Here is a 24,716-nt window from a genome sequence, read left to right on the forward strand (position 1 = left end):
CATGTTCCTATCGTTTTAATTAGTGTGTCTCAGTCAAAAGGGTCTGGAGGTAAAATCATATTAACAGAATTGTGCTTGAATGGTTATTCTCCGTGACGTGCAGATCTTATTGGCGTGAATGGTCATTGTGAAAGCAACTGTGCTTTTGGCTGCAAGCTTCATGTGGTGGGGACACCGAAAACTGATTAAATATATAACTGGAAATACTTTGGTAAACATTTGAGTTTTAAAAAGCTATCAGTTGGTCAGCAAAGTTCATTGGGTTTGTCCATATTCCAGTTACATGAGATTGGAGGTTAAAAATGTTTTTAATTTGTTTATGGAATGCTGTGCCAGCATTTATTGCCCATCTCTAATTGCCCTTGAGTTAACCACATTGCTATGGGTCTGGAGTCAGATGTAGGCCAGTCTAGGTAAGGATGGCAGATTTCCTTCCCTAAAAGACGAACCAGTTGTTTTTTCTTCCGACAATCGACAATGGCCATCATTAGACTTTTTTAATTCCAGATTTATTAATTTTTTTAAATTCAAATTTCACCATCTGCAGCGGAAGGATTTGAAGCCGGGTCCCTGGATTTTACTCTGGGTCTCTGCTTTACTAGTCCAGTAACAGCACCATGCCACAGCCTCTTCTAAATTGCAACGGGTTATAATTCTTGGCTGTTATTTCAGGCCTGTTTTCAGCTGCATTATTAACATTTTACAAGTCAACTCATAAATGGAGTGGTTTGTAAATTTGGAATGAACGAAAAGAGCTTTTTTTGGTGGTTGGGGGGGGGGGTGAGGGAAAGAGGAGAAAGAGAGAATATCACAGCATGGTCCTTGGGGAATTCCCAGAGGCAGCCTGAAGTTTAATTGAAACTCCTGTCCGGTATATCAAAAGCCAACATTCAGAAATGTCTTTGGAAAAACTGTAATTGAAGTGATTTAGCTGGAAACTGTTAACAATAGATAGAGATCACTAGTAAAAAGGCAGCCTCCTTCAGAGACTATAATGAATTAGGAAATCTTCAGAGCCATTTAATTATCTCCAATAAATAATCTGCACCTATCTGCAGAGACTAATTGTAATTGAAGCTATTTGTGATCAAGGATATTTCAATTTAAAGTATTTCACACAAACAATTAAGTGATGTCTCTGAATCAACAAATAAATGTATGAATATTGAGGAAAATTTATTTTGAAGGTAGCGGTTGTCTTAAAATCTGAGAGTCTTTGATTTTGAAAATATAATCATGAAGTTTGTGGATCTGTACTCTAATATTAAACATTAAGAAGATATTAGATGCTGCATTATAAAGTCAGGATTAGTCATTTCCCATAACTTGAAATCATTATTTTATTTTTAGTGAAGGGGATGAAATTGCAGTGAGTCCCACTTTCCAACTAAGTGGGGTTTCAGTGCGAGCTACTTAGAACAGTTTGTTTTATGTAAAATGGAGCGTAGGCTACATTCCGAGTTCAGCTCCTTTCCTCCTACAATGTGGAAGAGTTGAAGAAGATAAAGTAGTTCTGGGAGATGGATGGAGCACAGTGCATTAGCACCTTGTCCCTATAATACTAGGCTTTGAGCCCCAGGCGAGAGTGATAAAATGAAAATCTTCCAGCTGACAATGATGAAGTCAGCTTGGACACGTTGAACCCTTTCTAAGTGGATGTGAGCCGAATGCATAAACCTCACTATGGTTCAACACACATGTGGCGTTAAACTGACAGTCTTACTCAAATTACAGGTGAGTGATATAGGAAGTGAAGTGACCGAGTCCACAGTAGGGTGTGCTCACTGAATCAGTTGGATTTGAAGGTTGTTGACATACTACCATGGCTCAAGTACTTTGCTAAAATGGCTCTTGTCTCACATGAGCCCAAGAGTGTTATTTGTCTGGGGACAATATGTCATGACTGACCAATCCTTTCCTCTCCCCCAGTACCCTGTCTTACCCCCCTCCCCCCAGCTGTCTCTCTTCCCCCCCCCAAGTCCCCTGTCTCCCCAAACAGTCCCCTGTCTCCCCAAACAGTCCCCTGTCTCCCCAAACAGTCCCCCATCTCCCCAAACAGTCCCCCGTCTCCCCAAACAGTCCCCCGTCTCCCCCAAACAGTCCCCCGTCTCCCCCAAACAGTCCCCCGTCTCCCCCAAACAGTCCCCCGTCTCCCCCAAACAGTCCCCCGTCTCCCCCAAACAGTCCCCCGTCTCCCCCAAACAGTCCCCCGTCTCCCCCAAACAGTCCCCCGTCTCCCCCAAACAGTCCCCCGTCTCCCCCAAACAGTCCCCCGTCTCCCCCAAACAGTCCCCCGTCTCCCCCAAACAGTCCCCCGTCTCCCCCAAACAGTCCCCCGTCTCCCCCAAACAGTCCCCCGTCTCCCCCAAACAGTCCCCCGTCTCCCCCAAACAGTCCCCCGTCTCCCCCAAACAGTCCCCCGTCTCCCCCAAACAGTCCCCCGTCTCCCCCAAACAGTCCCCCGTCTCCCCCAAACAGTCCCCCGTCTCCCCCAAACAGTCCCCCGTCTCCCCCAAACAGTCCCCCGTCTCCCCCAAACAGTCCCCCGTCTCCCCCAAACAGTCCCCCGTCTCCCCCAAACAGTCCCCCGTCTCCCCCAAACAGTCCCCCGTCTCCCCCAAACAGTCCCCCGTCTCCCCCAAACAGTCCCCCGTCTCCCCCAAACAGTCCCCCGTCTCCCCCAAACAGTCCCCCGTCTCCCCCAAACAGTCCCCCGTCTCCCCCAAACAGTCCCCCGTCTCCCCCAAACAGTCCCCCGTCTCCCCCAAACAGTCCCCCGTCTCCCCCAAACAGTCCCCCGTCTCCCCCAAACAGTCCCCCGCCTCCCCCAAACAGTCCCCCGCCTCCCCCAAACAGTCCCCCGCCTCCCGCAAACAGTCCCCCGCCTCCCGCAAACAGTCCCCCGCCTCCCCCAAACAGACCCCCGCCTCCCCCAAACAGTCCCCCGCCTCCCCCAAACAGTCCCCCGCCTCCCCCAAACAGTCCCCCGCCTCCCCCAAACAGTCCCCCGCCTCCCCCAAACAGTCCCCCGTCTCCCCCAAACAGTCCCCCGTCTCCCCCAAACAGTCCCCCGTCTCCCCCAAACAGTCCCCCGTCTCCCCCAAACAGTCCCCCGTCTCCCCCAAACAGTCCCCCGTCTCCCCCAAACAGTCCCCCGTCTCCCCCAAACAGTCCCCCGTCTCCCCCAAACAGTCCCCCGTCTCCCCCAAACAGTCCCCCGTCTCCCCCAAACAGTCCCCCGTCTCCCCCAAACAGTCCCCCGCCTCCCCCAAACAGTCCCCCGCCTCCCGCAAACAGTCCCCCGCCTCCCGCAAACAGTCCCCCGCCTCCCGCAAACAGTCCCCCGCCTCCCCCAAACAGTCCCCCGCCTCCCCCAAACAGTCCCCCGCCTCCCCCAAACAGTCCCCCGCCTCCCCCAAACAGTCCCCCGCCTCCCCCAAACAGTCCCCCGCCTCCCCCAAACAGTCCCCCGCCTCCCCCAAACAGTCCCCCGCCTCCCCCAAACAGTCCCCCGCCTCCCCCAAACAGTCCCCCGCCTCCCCCAAACAGTCCCCCGCCTCCCCCAAACAGTCCCCCGCCTCCCCCAAACAGTCCCCCGCCTCCCCCAAACAGTCCCCCGCCTCCCCCAAACAGTCCCCCGCCTCCCCCAAACAGTCCCCCGCCTCCCCCAAACAGTCCCCCGCCTCCCCCAAACAGTCCCCCGCCTCCCCCAAACAGTCCCCCGCCTCCCCCAAACAGTCCCCCGCCTCCCCCAAACAGTCCCCCGCCTCCCCCAAACAGTCCCCCGCCTCCCCCAAACAGTCCCCCGCCTCCCCCAAACAGTCCCCCGCCTCCCCCAAACTGTCCCCCGCCTCCCCCAAACTGTCCCCCGCCTCCCCCAAACTGTCCCCCGCCTCCCCCAAACTGTCCCCCGCCTCCCCCAAACTGTCCCCCGCCTCCCCCAAACTGTCCCCCGCCTCCCCCAAACTGTCCCCCGCCTCCCCCAAACTGTCCCCCGCCTCCCCCAAACTGTCCCCCGCCTCCCCCAAACTGTCCCCCGCCTCCCCCAAACTGTCCCCCGCCTCCCCCAAACTGTCCCCCGCCTCCCCCAAACAGTCCCCCGCCTCCCCCAAACAGTCCCCCGCCTCCCCCAAACAGTCCCCCGCCTCCCCCAAACAGTCCCCCGCCTCCCCCAAACAGTCCCCCGCCTCCCCCAAACAGTCCCCCGCCTCCCCCAAACAGTCCCCCGCCTCCCCCAAACAGTCCCCCGCCTCCCCCAAACAGTCCCCCGCCTCCCCCAAACAGTCCCCCGCCTCCCCCAAACAGTCCCCCCGCCTCCCCCAAACAGTCCCCCGCCTCCCCCAAACAGTCCCCCGCCTCCCCCAAACAGTCCCCCGCCTCCCCCAAACAGTCCCCCGCCTCCCCCAAACAGTCCCCCGCCTCCCCCAAACAGTCCCCCGCCTCCCCCAAACAGTCCCCCGCCTCCCCCAAACAGTCCCCCGCCTCCCCCAAACAGTCCCCCGCCTCCCCCAAACAGTCCCCCGCCTCCCCCAAACAGTCCCCCGCCTCCCCCAAACAGTCCCCCGCCTCCCCCAAACAGTCCCCCGCCTCCCCCAAACAGTCCCCCGCCTCCCCCAAACAGTCCCCCGCCTCCCCCAAACAGTCCCCCGCCTCCCCCAAACAGTCCCCCGCCTCCCCCAAACAGTCCCCCGCCTCCCCCAAACAGTCCCCCGCCTCCCCCAAACAGTCCCCCGCCTCCCCCAAACAGTCCCCCGCCTCCCCCAAACAGTCCCCCGCCTCCCCCAAACAGTCCCCCGCCTCCCCCAAACAGTCCCCCGCCTCCCCCAAACAGTCCCCCGCCTCCCCCAAACAGTCCCCCGCCTCCCCCAAACAGTCCCCCGCCTCCCCCAAACAGTCCCCCGCCTCCCCCAAACAGTCCCCCGCCTCCCCCAAACAGTCCCCCGCCTCCCCCAAACAGTCCCCCGCCTCCCCCAAACAGTCCCCCGCCTCCCCCAAACAGTCCCCCGCCTCCCCCAAACAGTCCCCCGCCTCCCCAAACAGTCCCCCGCCTCCCCCAAACAGTCCCCCGCCTCCCCCAAACAGTCCCCCGCCTCCCCCAAACAGTCCCCCGCCTCCCCCAAACAGTCCCCCGCCTCCCCCAAACAGTCCCCCGCCTCCCCCAAACAGTCCCCCGCCTCCCCCAAACAGTCCCCCGCCTCCCCCAAACAGTCCCCCGCCTCCCCCAAACAGTCCCCCGCCTCCCCCAAACAGTCCCCCGCCTCCCCCAAACAGTCCCCCGCCTCCCCCAAACAGTCCCCCGCCTCCCCCAAACAGTCCCCCGCCTCCCCCAAACAGTCCCCCGCCTCCCCCAAACAGTCCCCCGCCTCCCCCAAACAGTCCCCCGCCTCCCCCAAACAGTCCCCCGCCTCCCCCCGCCTCCCCCAAACAGTCCCCCGCCTCCCCCCGCCTCCCCCAAACAGTCCCCCGCCTCCCCCCGCCTCCCCCAAACAGTCCCCCGCCTCCCCCCGCCTCCCCCAAACAGTCCCCCCGCCTCCCCCAAACAGTCCCCCGCCTCCCCCCGCCTCCCCCAAACAGTCCCCCGCCTCCCCCCGCCTCCCCCAAACAGTCCCCCGCCTCCCCCCGCCTCCCCCAAACAGTCCCCCGCCTCCCCCCGCCTCCCCCAAACAGTCCCCCGCCTCCCCCCGCCTCCCCCAAACAGTCCCCCGCCTCCCCCCGCCTCCCCCAAACAGTCCCCCGCCTCCCCCCGCCTCCCCCAAACAGTCCCCCGCCTCCCCCCGCCTCCCCCAAACAGTCCCCCGCCTCCCCCCGCCTCCCCCAAACAGTCCCCCGCCTCCCCCCGCCTCCCCCAAACAGTCCCCCGCCTCCCCCCGCCTCCCCCAAACAGTCCCCCGCCTCCCCCCGCCTCCCCCAAACAGTCCCCCGCCTCCCCCCGCCTCCCCCAAACAGTCCCCCGCCTCCCCCCGCCTCCCCCAAACAGTCCCCCGCCTCCCCCCGCCTCCCCCAAACAGTCCCCCGCCTCCCCCCGCCTCCCCCAAACAGTCCCCCGCCTCCCCCCGCCTCCCCCAAACAGTCCCCCGCCTCCCCCCGCCTCCCCCAAACAGTCCCCCGCCTCCCCCCGCCTCCCCCAAACAGTCCCCCGCCTCCCCCCGCCTCCCCCAAACAGTCCCCCGCCTCCCCCCGCCTCCCCCAAACAGTCCCCCGCCTCCCCCCGCCTCCCCCAAACAGTCCCCCGCCTCCCCCCGCCTCCCCCAAACAGTCCCCCGCCTCCCCCCGCCTCCCCCAAACAGTCCCCCGCCTCCCCCCGCCTCCCCCAAACAGTCCCCCGCCTCCCCCCGCCTCCCCCAAACAGTCCCCCGCCTCCCCCCGCCTCCCCCAAACAGTCCCCCGCCTCCCCCCGCCTCCCCCAAACAGTCCCCCGCCTCCCCCCGCCTCCCCCAAACAGTCCCCCGCCTCCCCCCGCCTCCCCCAAACAGTCCCCCGCCTCCCCCCCGCCTCCCCCAAACAGTCCCCCGCCTCCCCCCGCCTCCCCCAAACAGTCCCCCGCCTCCCCCCGCCTCCCCCAAACAGTCCCCCGCCTCCCCCCGCCTCCCCCAAACAGTCCCCCGCCTCCCCCCGCCTCCCCCAAACAGTCCCCCGCCTCCCCCCGCCTCCCCCAAACAGTCCCCCGCCTCCCCCCGCCTCCCCCAAACAGTCCCCCGCCTCCCCCCGCCTCCCCCAAACAGTCCCCCGCCTCCCCCCGCCTCCCCCAAACAGTCCCCCGCCTCCCCCCGCCTCCCCCAAACAGTCCCCCGCCTCCCCCCGCCTCCCCCAAACAGTCCCCCGCCTCCCCCCGCCTCCCCCAAACAGTCCCCCGCCTCCCCCCGCCTCCCCCAAACAGTCCCCCGCCTCCCCCCGCCTCCCCCAAACAGTCCCCCGCCTCCCCCCGCCTCCCCCAAACAGTCCCCCGCCTCCCCCCGCCTCCCCCAAACAGTCCCCCGCCTCCCCCCGCCTCCCCCAAACAGTCCCCCGCCTCCCCCCGCCTCCCCCAAACAGTCCCCCGCCTCCCCCCGCCTCCCCCAAACAGTCCCCCGTCTCCCCCCGCCTCCCCCAAACAGTCCCCCGTCTCCCCCCGCCTCCCCCAAACAGTCCCCCGTCTCCCCCCGCCTCCCCCAAACAGTCCCCCGTCTCCCCCCGCCTCCCCAAACAGTCCCCCGTCTCCCCCCGCCTCCCCAAACATCCCAGCATAGAGAAATGAAGAGCTTGTCTACCAACAGATCGGAGGAATTGCACCTGAGATCTTTCAGCTTGTATGTTTCAGTAGCAAACCATATGGTTCACAGTTACTGTATCGGTCTCTTCACAGTCCTTTCCTTTGGATTTTTCTCTGTATTTAGTAGATATGTTTTTCTTGTTTGGTCCTGTGTCCTTTCTTTAAATTAAAGAATCCTTTTTCCACACATTCTTTCCCCTGCAGTGTAGGTTTGTGGGTAACATGTTCCCAGACTTATACCAATAATACTTTATAACCAGAAGATAGGCAGTTCAAAAAACCTTCCTATGCTTGGGTAAATCTTGTATCAGCTCAGAAAAGAAAATGGGGGGAAAAAAAGTTTTTAAGCAGAGCATTAATTTTTGAGTATATGTTTGTACATTGGGTTCCTCCCGTACATGTCAGTTTTCCGGATCATTCATGTGTTTTTCTTGCTCAAATGCCCCCCAGAAACCCCCCCCCAAAACGAAATATATCTCTTCCCCCCCCCCCCCAGGTTGCTGTTGCTGCTGTCCAACCTTCATCTAATGCTCCGCGAGATAGTCTAGGAACGGTTGCCACCGCCTGAAGAACCCCTGCGCAGACCCTCTCAAGGCAAACTTTATGCTCTCCAACTTGATAAACCCAGCCATATCATTTATCCAGACCTCTACACTGGGGGGGCTTCGCCTCTTTCCACATTAATAAGATCCTTCGCCGGGCTACTAGGGACGCAAAGGCCAGAATGCCGGCCTCTTTCGCCTCCTGCACTCCCGGCTCGTCCACTACTCCAAATAGTGCTAGCCCCCAGCTTGGCGTGACCTGGACTTTCACCACCTTAGATACTAATCCCGCAACTCCCCTCCAGAACCCCTCCAGTGCCGGGCATGACCAAAACATGTGGACATGGTCCGCCGGACTTCCTGAGCACCTCCCGCATCTGTCCTCCACCCCAAAGAATCTACTCAGCCTCGTCCCCGTCATATGCGCTCTGTGCACTACCTTAAACTGTATCAGGCTAAGCCTGGCACACGAGGAAGAGGAATTAACCCTACTTAGGGCATCAGCCCATAGCCCCTCCTCAATCTCCTTCCCCAGCTCCTCTTCCCATTTACCTTTCAGCTCCTCTACCAAAGCCTCCCCCTCTTCTTTCATCTCCTGGTATATCGCCGACACCTTGCCCTCCCCGACCCATATGCCCCAAATCACCCTGTCTTGAATCCCCTGTGCCGGGAGCAGCGGGAATTCCCTCACCTGCCGCCTCACAAACGCCCTCACTTGCATATACCTGAAGGCATTTCCCGGGGGTAGTCCAAATTTCTCCTCCAGCGCCCCTAAGCTCGCAAACGTCCCATCGATGAACAGGTCCCCCATTCTTCTAATCCCTGCCCGATGCCAGCTCTGAAACCCCCCCGTCCATCCTTCCTGGGACAAACCGATGGTTATCCCTAATCGGGGACCACACCGAGGCTCCCAATGCTCCCTGTGTCGTCTCCACTGCCCCCAGATCTTTAGCGTTGCCGCCACCACCGGGCTCGTGGTGTACCTTGTCGGCGAGAGCGGCAGCGGTGCCGTCACCAGCGCCCCAGGCTCATTCCTTTGCAGGACGCCATCTCCAACCTCTTCCATGCCGCCCCCTCTCCCTCCATCACCCACTTACGGATCATCGCCACGTTGGCTGCCCAGTAGTAGCCACCCAAATTCGGCAACGCCGGCCCTCCTCTATCTCTGCTATGCTCCAGGAACCCCCTCCTTACCCTCGGGGTCTTGCTCGCCCACACAAAACCCATAATGCTCCTGCCTACCCTCTTAAAGGCCTTGGTGATCACGATTGGAAGGCACTGGAACACAAAAAGAAACCTTAGGAGGACCACCATTTTAATCGACTGTACCCTGCCCGCCAGCGAGAGTGGCAACATGTCCCACCTTTTAAAATCTTCCTCCATCTGTTCCACCAGCCACGTCAAATTAAGTTTGTGCAGTGCCCCCCAGCTCCTAGCTACCTGGATCCCCAAGTATCGAAAGCTCCTTTCCGCCCTCCTCAACGGTAGGTCGTCTATCCCTCTTCCCTGGTTCCCCGGATGGATCAGAAAGAGCTCACTCTTTCCCACATTGAGCTTATAGCCCGAAAAGCCTCCAAACTCCCTTAGGATCTGCATTACCTCAACCATCCCCTCCACTGGATCCGTCACATACAGCAACAGGTCGTCTGCGTACAGCGACACTCGATGTTCCTCTCCCCCTCGAACCACCCCCTTCCATTTCCCCGACTCCCTTAACGCCATGGCCAAAGGTTCCACAGCAGAGGGGACAGGGGGCACCCCTGCCTCGTCCCTCGATACAGCCGGAAATACTCCGACCTCCGCCGGTTCGTGACCACACTCGCCACCGGGGCTCTATACAGGAGCTTAACCCAACTAATAAACCCTCCCCCGAACCCAAACCTCAACACTTCCCAGAGATACTCCCACTCTACTCGGTCAAAGGCCTTCTCCGCGTCCATGGCTGCCACTATCTTCGCCTCTCCCTCCACCGATGGCATCATTATCACATTTAGGAGCCTTCGCACATTGGTATTTAGCTGCCTACTCTTTACGAATCCCGCCTGGTCCTCGTGAATCACCCCCGGGACACAGTCCTCAATCCTCGTAGCCAACATTTTTGCCAGCAACATAACATCTACGTTGAGGAGCGAGATCGGTCTATGCGACCCACATTGCAGTGGGTCCTTATCCCGCTTCAAGATCAAAGAGATCGTCGCCTCTGACATTGTCGGGGGCAGGGTCCCCCCCTCCCTTGCTTCTCTGAAGGTCCTTACCAGCAACGGGGCTAACAGGTCTGCATACTTCCTATAAAACTACCGGGAACCCATCCGGGGCCTTCCCTGCCAGCTTGCTCCCCAGTCCTTTAACCAGCTCCTCCACCCCAATTGGCGCCCCCAAACCAGCCACCTCCTGCTCCTCCACCCTCGGGAACCTCAGTTGGTCCAGGAATCGTCGCATCCCCTCTTTTCCCCCTGGGGGCTGAGACCTATACAGCTCCTCGTAAAAGGCCTTGAATGCCTCATTCACTTTCACCGCACTCCGCACCGTAGTTCCCCTGCCATCCTTGATTCCACCTATTTCCTTTGCTGCCATCCTCTTACGGAGCTGATGTGCCAGCATCCGACTCGCCTTCTCCCCATATTCATATATCGCCCCCTGTGCCTTCCTCCACTGTGCCTCTGCCTTCCCTGTGGTCAACAGGTCGAACTCCGTCTGGAGACGTCGTCTCTCCCTGAGTAGTCCCTCATCAGGAGCCTCTGCATAATCTCCTGTCCACCCTTAAAATCTCCCCCACTAACCTCTCCCTTTCCCTGCCCACTCTCTTCACCCTATGAGCCCTGATGGAGATTAACTCTCCCCTGACCACCGCCTTCAGCGCCTCCCATACTACTCCCACCTGCACCTCCCCGTTGTCGTTGGCCTCCAGACACCTTTCGATGCACCCTCCCCCACACTTCCTCGTCTGCCAGCAGTCCCACATCCAACTGCCACAGCGGGCGTTGGTCCCTCTCCTCCCCCAGCTCTAGCTCCACCCAATGCAGGGTATGGTCTGAAATGGCTATGGCCGAATACTCCGTTCCCTCCACTTTCGGGATCGATGCCCTGCCCAGAACAAAAAAATCTATCCGGGAGTAGGCGTTATGGACGTGGGAGAAAAAAGAAAATTCTCTGGCCAAGGCCTGGCAAATCTCCACGGATCTACTCCCCCCATCTGATCCATAAACCCCCTAAGCACCTTGGCCGTAGCCGGCCTCTTCCCCATCCTAGATCTGGAACGATCTAATGCTGGGTCCAGCACCGTGTTAAAATCCCCACCCATTATCAAGCTCCCTACCTCCAAGTCGGGAATACGCCCCAACATCCGTTTCATGAATCCAGCATCGTCCGATTCTTCGCATCCAGCCCCGAATGGAACACCTGTCCTACCCATCCCTTCCTTAACCTGACCTGATCTGCCACCTTCAGATGTGTCTCCTGAAGCATGGCCACGTCTGCCTTCAGTCCCTTTAGGTGCGCGAACACTCAGGCCCTCTTAACCGGCCCATTTAGGCCCCTCGCATTCCACGTGATCAGCCGGATTGGGGGCTATCTCTCTCCCCCCCCACCCCCCACCCCGCCGCTGCCGATTAGCCATCTCCTATCTTAGGCCAGTCCCGTGCCCGCGCCTCCCGCACCCTCCAGTCCCCCAGACCGACCATCTCTTCCATGTTCAGTTCCCCCTCAGACAGTGCAGCAGCAACCCTAATGTCTCTCTTTCTCCCCCCCCGCTAGATCCGCATCTAGCACTTTTGCTCCCCCCATGTTACTTCCGTGAGTCAGCTGACTTCTGCTGACCCCGGCTTCCCCCGCCTTCCCGTTGATCTCCCCGTGTGGGTGTCTCCCTCCTTACCTTCCTCCATCTCTTCCCCCCCCCCCCCCCCCCCAGCGCGGGAAAAAGCCGGCGCTTTCCTGAGCCAGCCCCGCCCCCTGTGGCGCAGCTCCTGTTGCGGCCATTGTCCCAGATCCCTCATCCCCGAGTCTCACCTCCAGCACCGACGCCCACATTCCCCACCATCTCGTCTACAGAGAGAGAAAAAAAGAATTTTAACCAGAACTCTACCCACATCCCCACCTATCATCCCACCCATGAAGTGTTCTTTACCCATATTTACAACCCCGTATACAACCAACATCCCACCCCACAACCACAGCCCCTCAGTTCGAGTCCAATTTTTCCATTTGGATAAAGGTCCAAGCCTCTTCTGGCGTTTCAAAATAATGGTGTCAGTCCTGATAAGTGACCCACAGTCGCGCTGGCTGCAGCATGCCAAACCCGACTCTTTTTTTGTGCAGCACCGCCTTGGCCAGGTTGAAGCCAGCTCTCCTCCTTGCCACCTCCGCACTCCAGTCCTGATAAACTCGGATCACCGCATTCTCCCATCTACTGCTCCGCACCTTCTTGGCCCACTTTCTTTGTCCGCGAAGCGATGGAACCTTGCCATTATCGCCCTTGGCGGCTCATCAGCCTTGGGTCTCCTCGCCAGGACCCGGTGAACCCCTTCCAGCTCCAGGGGGCTCGGAGAGGCCTCCGCACCCATCAGCGAATGGAGCATCGTACTCACATACGCCCCGGCATCAGCTCCTTCCACTCCTTCGGGGAGACCCAGAATCCGGAGATTCTTCCTCCTCGACCTGTTCTCCAGGACCTCGAGTCTCTCGGCCCACCTCCTGTGCAGCGCCTCGTGCGCCTCCATTTTTACCGCCAGGCCCAGGATCTCGTCCTCGTTCTCATACGTTTTACCCCTCACATCATGAAGCTCCACCGCCTGGGCCTTCTGGGTCTCCTTCAGCCCCTCGATCGCCAACAGCATTGGCGCCAGCACCTCCTTTTTAAGCTCCTCCACACAGCGCTTAAGGAACTCCTGCTGGCCCGGCCCCCATGCTGCTCGATCTCCGCCCTCCGCCATCTTGTTTTTTCCCCCTCGTTTTCGCCGCTGCTCCAGAGCCTCTTTCTCCGACGCTCCACCGCTCATTTCCGCCATACAACGCAAGGGGGGACCATACTTCACCTTCCCACACGGGATTAAATCAAAACAATCCCGTTGGGGCTCCTCTGGAGAGCCCAAAAGTCCGTTATAGCGGGAGCTACCAAAATGTGCGGCTTAGCTCCGCATCGCAGCAACCGGAAGTCAATTTTTGAGTCACTTTTTAAGAATACTTTGCTGATGTATAGCAGCATACAGTGCTGGCCTTCTCTCTCTCTCTCTCTCTCTGTCTCTCTCTCACTGGGGTAGGGATCTGAACCCTGTTCTTGCCCAACATGAATTGATGGATATGAATTAGTCATGGGAACCCTGAATGATATTTCCCCTCTCTTGCCCAGATACACTGATAAATTTTGTGGCCCTATTGCTTTCCCAACTCGCATCAGCTAACTTGGCATATATACTTCCTCAGTGTTTGTGTGACTTCATCCGATATCATGTCATATCTCAATTACTCACCTAAACCAATAGCAGAGACTATTTAAAACATTTTACTCTGAATATTATTTCACCCAAACTTGTCTATCTCCTTGCCACCGGGCTCCAACCTTAAAATGTAAATGTCGCCACGGTCCCAGAGGACTGCTCTCTCCTTTTGAGAGCTGACTGGTGGTGATTTAACCTGAGGATCACCGCACTCCAGGTGAGGGATAAGGTTGAGAAGGCAGGGCCTTCCTGAATAGCCTTAGCTGGTACGGGAATTGAGCCGTACTATTCGCATCGCTCCACATACAGCCAACTGAGATCACCAACCACTTCCAACCTATGTGCTCCTGTTAACATATCCATGGGTGTTAAAAACAAGAGTTCTAGCACAAAAATAGGAGACTACCCAGAAAATCGGTTGTTTTGGAATAGAATGGGCATTTTATGTTTGTGCCAGTTAGACAGTGTTGCTCATTGAGGTGGCAGCAATCTCGGCACACCCTTGTTCTGTCTCAATCCTTTCGTCCTCTTGATGTTTACCTGTTCTGTTTTACTTTTTGTGCTGCAGTTCAGTCTAAGAAACTAAGACCCACAGAGGAGCACCTGAAGCCTGAGAATGTATCCCAGCTGTCAGCAAACTCGTTCAACTACAATGTGCTCCAGCACCTTGGGCAGTTTCCTCCCCTCCTCTCCAACAACCAGATCACAGAGTCCAGTAGCCAGCAGAAAGCAAGTGGAAACAAACCAGTCATGTCGTACGCCAATGCATTACGGGCTCCACCAAAGCCTAAACCTCCACCTGAGCCTGCGAAGAAAAATGGCGACCCTCTGTCTTTGTTTCAGGAACTCAGCATAGGCAGTTCTTCAGGTAGCAATGGGTATTACTCTTATTTCAAATAAAAAATAAAAAAAATATTGTTGCTTTTTAGATTTTAAAATAAGTCCGAACAGTCAGAAATATAGTTTGGTTAAAAGTATTCAGCAACTCTGTGACAACTTCCTGGAATTTTTGTTTTTCTTTGTTTTATTTTGTCAGAAGGGTCTCATCCTGTGTATATTTTACATTACTTTACGTACTTTGTAGTTGATCATAGATTCCGAAATTCAACCTTATTTCTTTCGACAAAAAAAACAAAAAAAATCTTTGATATGCTTGGGTAAATCTTGTTATCAGCTCAGAAAAAAAAATGGGAAAAAAAAAAAGTTTTTAAGCAGAGCATTAATTTTTGAGTCACTTTTTAAGAATACTTTGCTGGCATATAGTAGCATACAGTGCTGGCGTTCTGTACTAAAAGCAGCCAGCTCTCACGAGGAAGAGGACAACAATATTTGTTTCATTTCAAGCAAAGTTTCTTAAAAAAAAATGTTAATTGCATTCAGAGACGTTTTGATCAACTGAAAGATTTTACTCTGTGTAAAGTGTTATTGTAAACAAACTGCTTTTAACTTAAAAATAGGATATATATTTGCATAAACATACACACATGTATATTAAAATTCAGTTTAGACACAAAGCTTTTACTTTTTAAATAAAAAGGCAGAAATCACTGCAAAAAACATAAGCACACCTTCATCACACACGCTCTGCTTTTTATTTGTTTCCTGGGACAGGCTGACAGCTTTGCTCAATTTACGGTTAATTTGATAGATTTTTTTTAAAAAATTGAATCATGAAGATGAAATAAATCTAGATATGCTGGTGCTTAGTAGATTATTAACTTTAAAAAAAAAAAAGTGTGAATTTAGTTTAAAAGAAAAAAGTTCTTGTTTGGCTTCACTATGCATGTGTAAATGTTTTTAAATCTGGCTTTTTTTTTCTTTGAAGGGTTACACAACTGTGTAGAACTTCATAGTTTTTACTGTAGTTTTAATTTTGGTACATTATTTGATGTTTACATTAAAATGTGATGACACAACAAAATTCTAATATTCTAATTTTTTTTTTGTTTTCTTTTGGGAAATACAATTACAGGGTGGCATCACTTCTTTTTGCGTGTTTCTGTTCAAAACGTTGTCTCCTCGCCCTCCCTACCTCGCCCACATACACAAAAATGATTAAACACTGCTATCAGCGTTTTGCCAGTTATCAATGAACATGTGCAACTTGAAGTATGTTCATCTGTGCTTTTAACCTGACACATCAATGGGTTTTGGTTCATTGCAGTTCTACTTCACTCGTTCCCTTCAGAGTTTGTTTTCACTCGTATCTGTCCTGATAGTGGTTGGGTGACATTTTTATTTGGGTGTTTTCCTTACCTTTCCCCCAACTTCTAATAAATTTTGTTTTGTTACTCTGGGCATTGCAATAGCTGCTGCACTCGGGAAATGTGTAACAGTTTCCATCTGCTTTTATTTTCTTTTGTTCAGTATTAAAGTATTTAAATTGGACTTTCTCGTCTGCCTTTTTCTGTAGAATTCTTTTAAGTTCGCTGCACACGCTTTACCGCTATGGCCAGCATGGTTGTGCATCAGACTCCACTACACAATGAACAGGGATTGCGTGCTTGTTGTGTTCATGGGCTCTGAGTATCTACCACAATGTCTCCAGAGCCGTGTACAAGTTTCAGTCCATGATTCTGTACATTGAGTTTTCCGATACTAACATCCTGCTGTCCTGAGATCGGATTTATCTATGAATAAGGCAACAGTGCCCAGAGTAGACCCTTACACACATGCAGGCACACAAAATTCATACAGAGGAAGTTATGAATAAGAAATATTTTAGCAGAAGTACAACCGAGTTCCCTTGACTTCAGGAGGCACGTGTAACCCACAGACCATGGTTTGAATTCCTCTGACCTTATTCGGCAACTGCCTGAGCCATTCAATACGGCTTTACACTGGTCAGTCTTATTAATATTCAGACCAGAATTGCATTCATTTGCAAAAAGTACTGGGGTGTTCTACATTTTAAACCAATGTACTGCAATTGAAGACGCCCTTACATGAGCTGTTCTATTTGTATGCAATGGGATTAAAATTTTTATTTCCAGTGGGGTTGCTTGGATTGAGATGATACGTGTCCCACTCGTGACTATAAGCCAGATGCACAACAGCAGCCCAAGCCGACTCTCTCTCCCTTTTTCATTTTTCCCTTCAATTCCTGCTCCAGTGTGGGAGTTGATCTCCATCAAGATAGCTCAGCCTTTTATAAGAACTCACTACGTGAAGGAATTGTGTGCACTTGCGCTCATGTTTGACTTTATACTTCTGGAAAGCATGGATAATGAAAGGGCGGTTCGACTTGTTGACGCATCACTTTAAACGACCATCTTGTGGTTCCAAAAACAAAACTAGAGTCAAGTGAGATATTCACCCATGATCACTTTCCTTTTGGGTCAAGAAATGCTTCGCTCATTCTTTCAGTTGCTACCAAACAAGTCAAATCTAGAATGATGTTCACATTATACGTATCGCACTTGGAGGCCTAAGGCTTGTTGAAATTTGGTGTTGGCACTGTCCTAAGTAAAATTAGTGAGCCTAAATCTCTGATTGTGTTTATTTTGCTGTATAAAGACTACACTGGACAAGAGAGGTCTCGCATAAATGCAGTGAGCTAATATCTCTGACCCCGGGCCAACATTTCATTGCCAGATCTTGTGTATATATAAAGCCACCCTCCAGTGCACAGGGAGTGAGGGCGCACTTATGGAGATAGTCTGGTGCTATGTTGTAATAAAGGAATGGCAAAATAACTTCTGGAAATCCTCTCTAAGCTTATGGCCCAATAGTTATATGGGTATAAGTTTAAAAAGTCTGCGGGACCAGGTATGACTGAATTTAAAGATTGCTAGCCCAGAACAAGCAACATCCAATACCTTGTCAGAGAATCTAGAACTGAGGCCACTATTTTAAAAAAATAAAGGGTTAGCTCGTTGGCTGGTTCGAGATGTGGAGTGATGCCAAAAGTGCAGATTCTATTCCTGTACCTGCTGAGGTTATTCATGAAGGCCCACCTTCTCAACCTTCCTCAGGCTAAATCTCCAGCACTCAACTCTCATAGGGAAGAGCAGCCTATTGTCCTCTGGGACTGTGGCAACATTCACATGATATCCCTGGACCTCCCATTTCTGCCAATCTCCTTCCCCTTCCTCTATCCCAAAGAAACATTTCCCAAAGCTACATATTTTGTACGAAACAAAAATTGGGCTGAAATGCCACCTTGTATCCACTGTTTGGTTATGTTCATGAAGCATGTTGTTGATGTGCTACAGGATGGTGATGTGCTGAGTGTAAGGAGCTTCCCATTGTCTCCCGGTATCAAGTGGGCCAGGCCCACAGTATGAGGAGATGCCAATTGGAAACCATGGTCATCCAATGCTATTTTATTCCTTCTTCAAAAAAAAGGGAACACCTCAAGGCCTTGAACTATCCTTGTGCAACTCCGAGCATTAAGATTATCCACCAGCTCTCTTAGCCTGAGGATGTTACAGGATATTAACTTGAAAAAAATCTCTATACATGGATTAAATTGTTCATTTTTTCCTGTCTGCCAACTTTCTCCCCACCCTTCTTATGAAGGCGGTGACTCCTTGCAGGGGTACAGATTGTTGAGTGTCCATGCGGAAGTTCGTGTTAGTCAAGCCTGCATCTTGACTGAGTGTCAAGAGGCTGGTCGGTGGCTGAGCCCAATCCTATTTTGCCCATTGTTCACACAACAATAACAATTCATAATAAAAACAAAACACTGGAAATACTCAGCAGGTCTGGCAGCATCTGTAGAGAGAGAAATGGAGTTAACATTTCGAGTCCAGACAATTCTTCAAAACATTAACAGTATTTTGTTTTTAATAATTTATAGTGCCCTTAATGCATTCAACATATCCCAAGGGTGCTCACAGGAAACACTTTACAGGGAATTGCAGAGGTATTAAAGAAACAACCATGTTCTCAATAGAATGGTTGCGGGGTGCTGAAACCAGTTGTAACACCTGATAGACACCCCAGTGGAGTTCAGCTAACTCTGTACAGACCAGAGATGGAAGATGAACCCAGCTGGTTGATACCTGCTGGGTAAACACAATGAACTATCAAAAGAAGCTACTATCTCTTTTGTGAATATTTTCAAATGGCTTATTCTTGTAACAAATGGGTGGCACAGTGGCTAGCACTGCTGCCTCACAGCGCCGAGGACCCGGGTTCGATCCCGGCCCCGGGTCACTGTCCGTGTGGAGTTTGCACATTCTCCCCGTGTCTGAGTGGGTCTCTCCCCCACAACCCAAAAAGATGTGCAGCGTAGGTGAATTGGCCACGCTAAATTGCTCCTTAATTTTTATGGGGGGGGGGGGGTTAAAAGTTTTTGTTTTTAAATAATTTTTCTAAAAATTCCTGTAACAAATGGTTTTTGTTGTAAATGTTAATGGTATATATTGAGAATTTGAGACGCTGCCTGGTACAAGTACTAATGTATTTTTATTTATTTGGGTGTCATTTATGGGGAGTAAATTCCTTAAATCAATTCTGCACTGGTCCACTCTGACGTTCACCTTCATCTTTTCCATCCCACTTGTAAACTGTTAATCAGTTTGACAGCTGAAATGCCTGCCGCATTATTGTGCACAACTTTTAACAAATTTGTTTTTTTAAGTTCTTTTGTGGGAGCGAGTGTGTCCACTCTAGCCCCTCACTCTTATGCCTCTTGCATGCTACATGTTTGTGGTTTTCAATTTCCCTACTTAATTTGTTGCTTGGAAGGTGCATCCTGAATGAGGGAGGCTGATTAATCCAACTTAATTCATCCATTCAGAAAGCTCCATCCGACCCTATCCTACCCTCCCAGCCCAAATGATTCCAGGGCATTTGCCTTCATTTTGTCACATCAACTTTAATTTAGACAGCATCGTTGCCATATTAAGATGCCTCACAGGAGCATTATTAAACTAAAAGTACATATAAAGAGAGGGGTGGGAGATTGGTTTAGCGGAGGAGAGGGGCCAGATGGTGCATTGAGGTAATTCCACTACGCTTTCGTACATTGATCGCTGAAGGAAACATCTCTTATTACATTGAAGACTTGCGTTTTCCTAATGGGACCCCAATGGAACTGTACTTCCAATTAAGGGGCAATTTAGTGTGGCCAATCCACCTACCCTGCACATCTTTGGGTTGTGGGAATGGACACTGGGAGAATGTGCAAACTCCACCTGGGTAGTGACCCAGGGCCGGGATTGAACCAGGGACCTTGGCGCCAGGAGGCACCAGTGCTAACCACGGCGCCACCGCGCTACCCAGCATTCCCTTCCTAATGGAACATCCCAATGGAACTGTTCAGATTTCTAGTGGAACATCCCAATGGAACTGTTCAGATTTCTAGTGGAACATCCCAAAGGAACTGTTCAGATTTCTAGTGCAACATCCCAATGGAACTGTTCACCATTCATAGATCTAATGGAATTTCCCAATGGAATTGTTAAGATTCATAATGGAACATCCCAATGGAACTATTCATAGTCCCACCAAACGTGACTGCTTGTGAAGAGACTCTTAAAATTAACCCCTTTTTGGTCAATGTTTCTGTCTAGTTTTTAATCATTTTCAGTTAAATTGGGGGTTCCTCACAGGTAGGCTACTGGCACTGATTAAATGTCCATGGGACGGATTCTTCGTTTGAGACACTAAGGGCTGATGCCGGGACTGAATCACTAGAGTTCTACGTTGACTAAGGCGGTGCTGGTCCCGGAGCGATTCAGGACATCCTGCCCAGGCGAGCACAGGAGCCACGTGGAACTAGTTCCAACGAATGCTGGCGTGTGATTCGTCGAGATTGACACTGGAGAACCTGACCAGCAGGAGTTGCATGTAGGCACTCCACTTCCCCACGTTCTCGTCCCAGGAAACAAGATGGCACGGGTTGCTCTGGTGCACGCTCATCCCGTTGATAGGTCGGCTGGGGCCAAAGGGGACCTGGGGGGGGGGGGGGGAGTGGCCTGGGGAGGCACCACTTGACCGGTGGTGCTAGATTTACAGTGGGCAGTCAGTGACGTGCGCAGCTGCATAGCTGCCTTGCAGGCTATGGAAATGGTCCGTGCCCATATCCTGACTGCACAGCCACCCCCTACCCCCAGCCTTGGCAGAAGCCTCTCGTCCAGCACACTATAGCGATGTTGGACACTTTCTGTACCCCCCCCCCCCCCCCCCCTCCCTCAGCAGCTACGGTGCCTGTTTCCCGATTTTATAAAGCACAACTGAACCTCGCCGTCGGTAATTCCTCCTGGCGGACGTGGAGCATCGCGGAGGGGCCCAGAAATTACCGGGTCAGGCCTGTGAATGATATGTCAGTGGTGCTTACTGTATATTGTGCATGGCCACGCCAGTGTGCAGCGTGGAGCACGTTGACGCTGATGTGGAGGCACCGGAGCATTCCGTATGGTGCCCAGCGCAGGTTTCGATTTTCGGCTGACGCGCGATTCTTCACCCAATCATGCTTCGCGATTCCAATGTCGCTGGATGGAGAATTTTGATGGAGAATCCCGCACCTGGTTTTTGGTGATGGGCCCGTTTTCAGCTGGATTTCTCAAACTGCACCAAATTACCAAATGTATTAAGAAATATTGTCTGAAACGTTTTTAAAACAGTGCCGGATTGTGCTGTGTCGCGGCAGATTTGACATTTTGGTGATGGGCTGGAGAGGTTTGAGCGGACGTCTGAGCGGGGGGGAAAAACCCTAAACTGGCACAATATGCACAGAGGGGGTGGGGATGGTGGTTTGGGAGTTAGGGCCTTCAGGTTGGAGTCGCCACGCTAACAAGAAATGCTAGTGAACGGAAGCGAAGCGGGGGGGGGGTCTGTGGTGGTTAGCCAGTGTAGAAGGGGGGGGGGGGCGATGTGGCCATTTTGATCATGGAGGGTGGGGGCCTGATTCCGAGTGGGGATGGAGGTGGAGCCTAAGGGTGATGATGGCGGACTCTAGGGGGGAGGGGACCCGGGGTTTGACTCGAAGCCGAGGTGGGGGCGGGGGGGGACGCCATACTGTTGAACAGGAAAACCGAGTTTACGAGGGCTTGGAAGGTGTGGGGTCCAAGGAGTTCTGTGATGGTGACTGGGGTGCTAGTGAGGACTCCGGTGGTGTTGGTGAATGTGTATGTGTCAATTTGGGACGATGCCGGGTTCATGAAGAGGCTATTAGGGGCAATTCCAGATTTGGACTCTCGCCAGCTGGTTATGGGCGGGGGGTGGTAGTTTAACTGTGTTTTGGAGCTGAGAGTGGATAGGTCAAGCCCTAAGTCAATGGGTAGGTCCATAATGGCATGAGAGCTGGGAAGATTTATGGAGAGGATGGGGATGGTGGGCACCTGGGAGAGAGGGCATACTTCTTCCTGCATGTGTATAGGATATATTCCTGGATTGACGTTTTTGTGTGATGCGGACGGTGCTGATGGGGGTGGAATATGCGGGAATAGTGATTCTGGACCACGTCCCGCTCTATCTAGATGTGAGACTTTGGGTCCAGCGCAGGTGGAGGTTGGATTGGGGGCTCTTTGCCGATGAGGAGTTCTGTGGGAAGGTGACCATGGCGATTAAGAATTCTGTTGAGCTGAATCAGAATGCGGAGGTATTGGCAGCCACGTTCTGGGAGGCCTTGAAGGCGGTGGTCTGGGCAAATTATTCTGTTCAAGGCCCATGAGAATAGGATGGGGAGGGAGCAGCACCGGCAACTCTGATGCATTATGCATCCTCCATGGCAAGTGTGTGAATGACCGAGACGAGCTTGGGGTATTTTGAGGCAGAGGTGTCCACTGTCCTCGCTATTATTCACATTGGCGATTGAGGCCTTGACGATGGCATTTGAGGCCTTGGCTTAGTGTCGAAGGATTGGGATGGGGTGGGGGGGGGAACACCGAGTATCGTACGCTGATGACCTGTTGCTGTTCGGGACGGACCCATTAGAAATCATAGGCTGAATCATGGGCTTACTGGAGAGGCTTGGGGCCTATTCGGGTTACAAATTGAATGTAGGGAAAAGCGAGGTGTTCCCGGTGAATACAGCAGGGCGGGGGGCCGAACTGGGGGGCACTGCCATTTAAGGTGGCAAGAGAGCAGTTCCAGTTCCTGAGGATTCGGGTAACGTGAGTGAACACGATGCGCAAGTGGAATTTTACTGGGCTGGTGAGGAAGTTAAGGGGGACCTTAAAAGGTGGGGCGCTCGGCACCTGACGTTGGTAGGGCGGGTGCAGGTGGTGAAGGTAAATATACGCAAAGATCCCTGTTTGTGTTTCAGTCCCTCACGATTTTCCTCCCCAAGGCCTTAGATGTGTTAATCTCGGAATTTGTGTGGGCAGGGAAGGTGAAGAGGGCTCTTGCAAAGGGGGGCTGGCGCTCCCAAATTTATTGCATTGCTATTGGGCAGCAAATGTGGAGGTGAGGCGATGGTGGGAGGGGGCAGATTGGTTCAGGTTCGAGGAGGAGTCCTGCAAGGGTACGAGCCTGAGGGCTTTGGTGACGGCCCCCCCTGCTGTTCGCCCGGAGGACGTATACGAGGAGTCCGGTAGTGGAGTTGTCTATAAAAATTTGGAACCAGCCGAGGAGGCACTTTAAACTGAGTCGCATGTCGGTGATGATTCCAATGTGTGTAGCAGGGGACCTGTCTAAAGTGGGCACCTTTTGGGCAACCAGCTCAATAAAACCTGGGCAAGCTTCATGGGAAGTGCCCAAGTTGTTTTAGTCAGGATCCACCCTTGGACTCTGCCAGATGATGGCGGGTCTCTGCTCCCTAGTCTCGCTCGTCCTCCTCTTCAGTTGCTATTCCGCAAGTTCCATGGCTCGACCCCCCCCCCCCCCCCTCATTAATGGCACTGGGTGTCCAGAGGGCAGCGACTCCCACTCCTGAAGTTAAAACCCAACCGCGACTGGTCAGATGTATTCCTGCAGGTTGCACCCCGTAACCTTCGTCCCACCCATCAGGGTGACGATCCTCCAAAACTGTATTTTTTTAATCTTGGGTTGTTGGCAGCAGAGTCATGCGAGTTATGTTTTCATTCGTGGTGACTTCAGGACATGGGGGCGAAGGTTAGCAACCTGCCCTCACCATTCCTGAGCCTCTGTTAACCTCCCCACCTATTTTACCAGGATTGATGGAGTAGGTATTGAAGGGCTGGGGGAGTTGTGTGAAGTCTTTGTGCATCTCGATGAAGTTCTTGCAATAAAGGTCATATAGATGATTCATTGATTCTGAAATGCTTCTTTTGCACAATTTGTTAATTTATTTACATTTTTAATTCAAGAAATGCCAAAAATTCAGGAAAGAAATGTCAGTTCTTTTTCAAAATGACAATTTTACAAGCATATTGGAAGTAAGATCAAATTAAACCAGTCATTAAGACATAAGGTCAGTTTAAGAATGGTAAGTGCTCCCCTGACCATTATGCTACAATATAATAGTTAAATACATATTATTTGATAACATGCACAAGTTGCTGATTATTGTCCAGTGGCATGGTAGCACACTGGTTAGCACTGTTACTTCAACACGCCAGGGACCCGGATTCGATTCCCAACTTGGGTAACTGCCTTGCAGAGTCTGCACGTTCTCCCTGTACCTGTGGGTTTCCTCCGGGTGCTCCGGTTTCCTCCCACAGGTCCCGAAATACTTGCCTGGTAAGTGAATTGGAAATTCTGAATTCTCCCTCTGTGTACCCGAACAGGCACCGGAGTGTGGCGACTAGCGGCTTTTCACAGTACTTCACTGAAGTGTTAATGTAAGCGTAATTGTGACACTAAGAAAGATTGTTAGCTGCCAGCTACCATGGTCTTAAATTATATTAGTTCAAATATTGGTGTGCTACATGATGGTAATCATTTTACAATGCTTTAATGATCATAATGTCTCCGAGAATGATTCTAGTTTTGCATCACTGATGGAACAGAGGTGGCTTCTGGCAGTGACGGAGAGAAACTGCGCCTGATCTTGTAACAAGTCTTACAGCCCAAGAAGATACCAGGTTCAATCCCAAATCGGTACAGCTGGAATGACATTCGGATGCAATATTTGACGCGATGCTTAGGCTGGTCAGGGAACAATCAAGAAGGCTTCCTACTCTTGAAGTATATCCTGAAAGTCCTAGTGGGAAGTGCATCTGTAAATGTGACTTTGATATCCCATTGCCACATGGCCTGCCAGCATTCTCAGTCTAGAGACCCGCACGAAGAACAGACAATTGGGAAAAGTGCCAGACCACTTTGCTATCACCTGTGCAACTATCTCCCAGCAGAATATTTTTGTATGAATTTCTAAAGAAGGGCGGAATAGAAACAAAATTTACATTCTGTTTGAGGCAGAGAGAAGTGGGTCTGAGACTTTGTTTTTAAACTTAAATAAGGGCAATTGTGAAGGCATAAAAGCTGAGCTGGCTAAGGTGAGTGGCCAAATTAGGTTAACGGATAGGTGAAGAGGAATACATTGGCAAACATTCAAGGGCATATTTCACAATGTACATTCCAACACGTAAGGCAAACACAAAGGGACGGACCCTCTATCCATGGTTAACCAGAGAGGCT

The 24,716-nt window shown here is 52.8% G+C and overlaps 1 protein-coding gene across 5 annotated transcripts in view; it reads left to right on the top strand.

Annotated features, from left to right (window-relative positions):
- helz (helicase with zinc finger) overlaps positions 1 to 15,611 on the top strand; it is a 290,186-nt gene extending 274,575 nt beyond the window's left edge. For all 5 annotated transcript variants that reach the window (XM_072483730.1, XM_072483732.1, XM_072483731.1 and 2 more), the window contains one exon: positions 13,792 to 15,611. In XM_072483730.1, coding sequence (XP_072339831.1) covers positions 13,792 to 14,123 — 332 coding nt within the window. In that variant the 3' untranslated portion in view covers positions 14,124 to 15,611. The remainder of the gene's footprint in view (positions 1 to 13,791) is intronic.
- Positions 15,612 to 24,716: the final 9,105 nt, after the last annotated feature.

This window comes from Scyliorhinus torazame, chromosome 18 (assembly GCF_047496885.1).
Source record: "Scyliorhinus torazame isolate Kashiwa2021f chromosome 18, sScyTor2.1, whole genome shotgun sequence".
In the NCBI taxonomy this organism is placed as follows: domain Eukaryota; kingdom Metazoa; phylum Chordata; class Chondrichthyes; order Carcharhiniformes; family Scyliorhinidae; genus Scyliorhinus; species Scyliorhinus torazame.